At 28.4% G+C, this 3,017-nt stretch overlaps 1 protein-coding gene across 1 annotated transcript; it reads right to left on the bottom strand.

Annotated features, from left to right (window-relative positions):
* Window positions 1-2,067: 2,067 nt before the first annotated feature.
* LOC130826562 (uncharacterized) lies at window positions 2,068-2,490 on the bottom strand. Its single transcript, XM_057692145.1, has one exon. It carries the CDS (start codon window positions 2,488-2,490, stop codon window positions 2,068-2,070), a length of 423 nt encoding a protein of 140 aa, XP_057548128.1.
* Between the last annotated feature and the right edge of the window lie 527 nt (window positions 2,491-3,017).

Genomic DNA, 3,017 nt, shown 5'->3' with positions numbered 1-3,017 from the left:
GTCTCATAATGAAACTATCTCTATTGGGCTGACATATGTACATTTAGTTATTAGTGACACTTAGAATTATAAAGTGGTCAATCAAAGAAATGTGCTAAGTATACGACCCTATTTAATGGTGGTATAGTTTCATATAAAACAATCTGAATAAACATATATATACCCACATATTGGGTCGTCAAATTTGGTTGGGATTTGGGTCTCAAAAGTGCAGATCTAGACCCAGACCTAGAACCTAAAATCATGGATCCAAATTCGACTCGAGCCCTAAAAGGTCTAAAAATAGGTTGATCTAGACCCTTAAATTATGATCGGGTCGGGTTAGGTCTAGACCTTTAAGGTCTAAGACCCATGCCTATCCTATATACAAGTTACTCGCTTTTGATTTGAATCCTAAAACACCAAAAGAGGTAGTCTGTTAATTCAACTCAATCAATTCACTCTCAATCCCTTTTCGACTTTCTATCATAAAATAATATTAGTGGGTACTATTTGACAAATAAATTAGATTTTTTAATGTCGATAATAGATACTTTTCTAGATAGTTTCTAACAAAAGTCAATTTATTATGTACTTTTTAACGGTAAAATTTCTTTAATATAAAATCTGATAAAAGTTAAATTTTCATAGATAATTCTTGATAATTTTTCCTTTTAATTAGGACGACTCATGCATTTCCTCCCTGTAACAATAATAAGAGTTGCACCATTTATTGTTTAACTCTAATAAAATTCGGCTAAGAATGTGCACCAATTAATCAATTTGCAAATGCAAGAGGATGAGTGAACTTTAAAGAATTGCAGCCACTATTGAGAATGATAATGGGTTGAATTCGACTCAGTTTGCTTTGACTATCGAAATGTCTCTCAAAGGTTATATTATTTATTATTAACAAGTCAACGTATGCAAGAAGGAAATGTCTCTCAAAAGTTATTTTATTTAGTATTAGTTAATAGTTGATAATTATTATAGGTGAAATGTTAAAAAATTGTGTTATTCAGTATAATTTATCCTTAATTTTCTATAATAATATTTTTTTTCTTTTGCGCCGGGTAATAGTTGGTGTTTTCTTAGCTCTACTTAACTACACTTTCAAAATGCAATTAAAGTCTCAATTCATACAAAGGTAAACTACTTTTATTAAAAATAAAACATTAATTAAAATAGGAAAATAGACAAATATATACAAGGCCATATTACTTGTTACGAACAGATATGTTTCTTGGAAGTTGATAAGGAAAAGTAAAATGGTGAACTTTAAGGATTAGGGGTATAGTTTAAGATATATACACCCAACAGTACATTACTCATTAATCAGAAAAAGGATTTTTAAATTGCGTAAAGATATATAACTACTTAAGAAAATTAAGTACAATAGTAAAAACTATCTTAATTACTATAGTTACCAAACACAAATTCTTAAATGAGGTGGTCATTGTGAAACCATTTTCATTGGGATTGATTCATGTATATTTTGTGTTAATGTGATCACTTATAATTTTACAGTGATCAATTGTAAAAATATAAATTCTTGTAAGAAACGGTCTTACCGTTAGATATGCTTCATACTTGAATTAAATAATCCAATAATAGAAACTTTTATGTTAAGGGCTTTATGTTTTAGCCCAATAATAATTGTATGAGCTCGTCTCATAACATAAGTCAGTCTCCTACAAAACGTACCATTGGAAAAAAAATAAACAATATCATATTCAGTATAAAATTCCACATCTTAGATTTAGAAACATATATATATATATATATATATATATATATATATATATATATATATATATATATATATATATATATATATATATAATCTTTTAATAAAATTAAAATAATAAAAAGAAACACATAGTATACTATTGGCTAAAAACCTTCATCTTTCATTTATATCAAGGAGATATACATATTACATACATGAAAGAAGAAAAATCACATAAGAGTGATTTTGATACCATATATGACAAACAAAAATATGGCAAATTGGCTATTTTATGATCATCTAAGATGAACTTTATTGAAGTATACATTTTAGCATCTTCGTATGTAAAAAGCAAGGTATTAATGTTCAATAACATCAACTTTTGCAGTACAAGAAAGCATCCTACGGATCATAGACAAAATAGAAATGTAAGAAAACTCTTTTACCTTACTAAATATCATTATACCCTTAATATTTGAGACACTCTTTGTTTTAATGACCTTAAGATTTAGGTCATGTTGGTGATCTCTTTTATAAACTATGTCTCTAACTCTTCCCAAGTACTTCTTAGCCTTCTCAATACTTTTTTGATCGTTGTAATCTTCCTGCCTCGTAAATGTATAGGCAGTTCTTAAATAGATTTGCCTACATGATTTACTATCGACAACTGTCACATGTCTAATTTCACTACTATCACCACAAGAATTCATGGGTTTTGAAAATCGAGATTTGGGTTCGAGTTTTAAATTTGAATTGCTTGATATGCAGGTCGAGGAAGACATAGCGTTCTTACTTTGTTTTCCTTATTTTGGTAAGAATAGTGAAGAGAGGATGTTTTAAAATGTATTTTATTGGGAGATCAAGGAATTTGATCAAAATATATTAAACAGACAATGTGTTATATGTCAATGTTTTAATTGTCTTTTTATTTTAGGGGTACTTTATGTTTTTATGGTGATGATATTTGGCCAATTGGGAATTGGGATAGTGGAATCATTGCTTTGGAAGTTAGTAAGTAGTGGAACCCAAATTGTAAGGTGCATAATTTCCCTACCAATAATTTTGGTCTTTAAAGGGACTCAAGGGTTCTAAATGTTTTCAACCTAAGGTGTAACTTCTTCCATGCGTTTTTCAATTTGTTAGTTGTTTAACTTATAATTGACTCTCCATCTTTTATTTTTTTTTTTTATCATCTCAGACTAAGACATTAGAGATCTCTTTTAACTTTATGTGTGCTAATTTGTAACTACGATCACCTCTCTATTTTTGACGTTTCTTTTTAAAGTACATAGTTGTAAATGATTAAAAA

The sequence above is a fragment of the Amaranthus tricolor genome, chromosome 11 (genome assembly GCF_026212465.1).
Source record: "Amaranthus tricolor cultivar Red isolate AtriRed21 chromosome 11, ASM2621246v1, whole genome shotgun sequence".
In the NCBI taxonomy this organism is placed as follows: Eukaryota; Viridiplantae; Streptophyta; class Magnoliopsida; order Caryophyllales; family Amaranthaceae; genus Amaranthus; species Amaranthus tricolor.
Note: the sequence above shows the minus strand (reverse complement) of the source record. Positions and strands in the feature narration are given on the sequence as shown.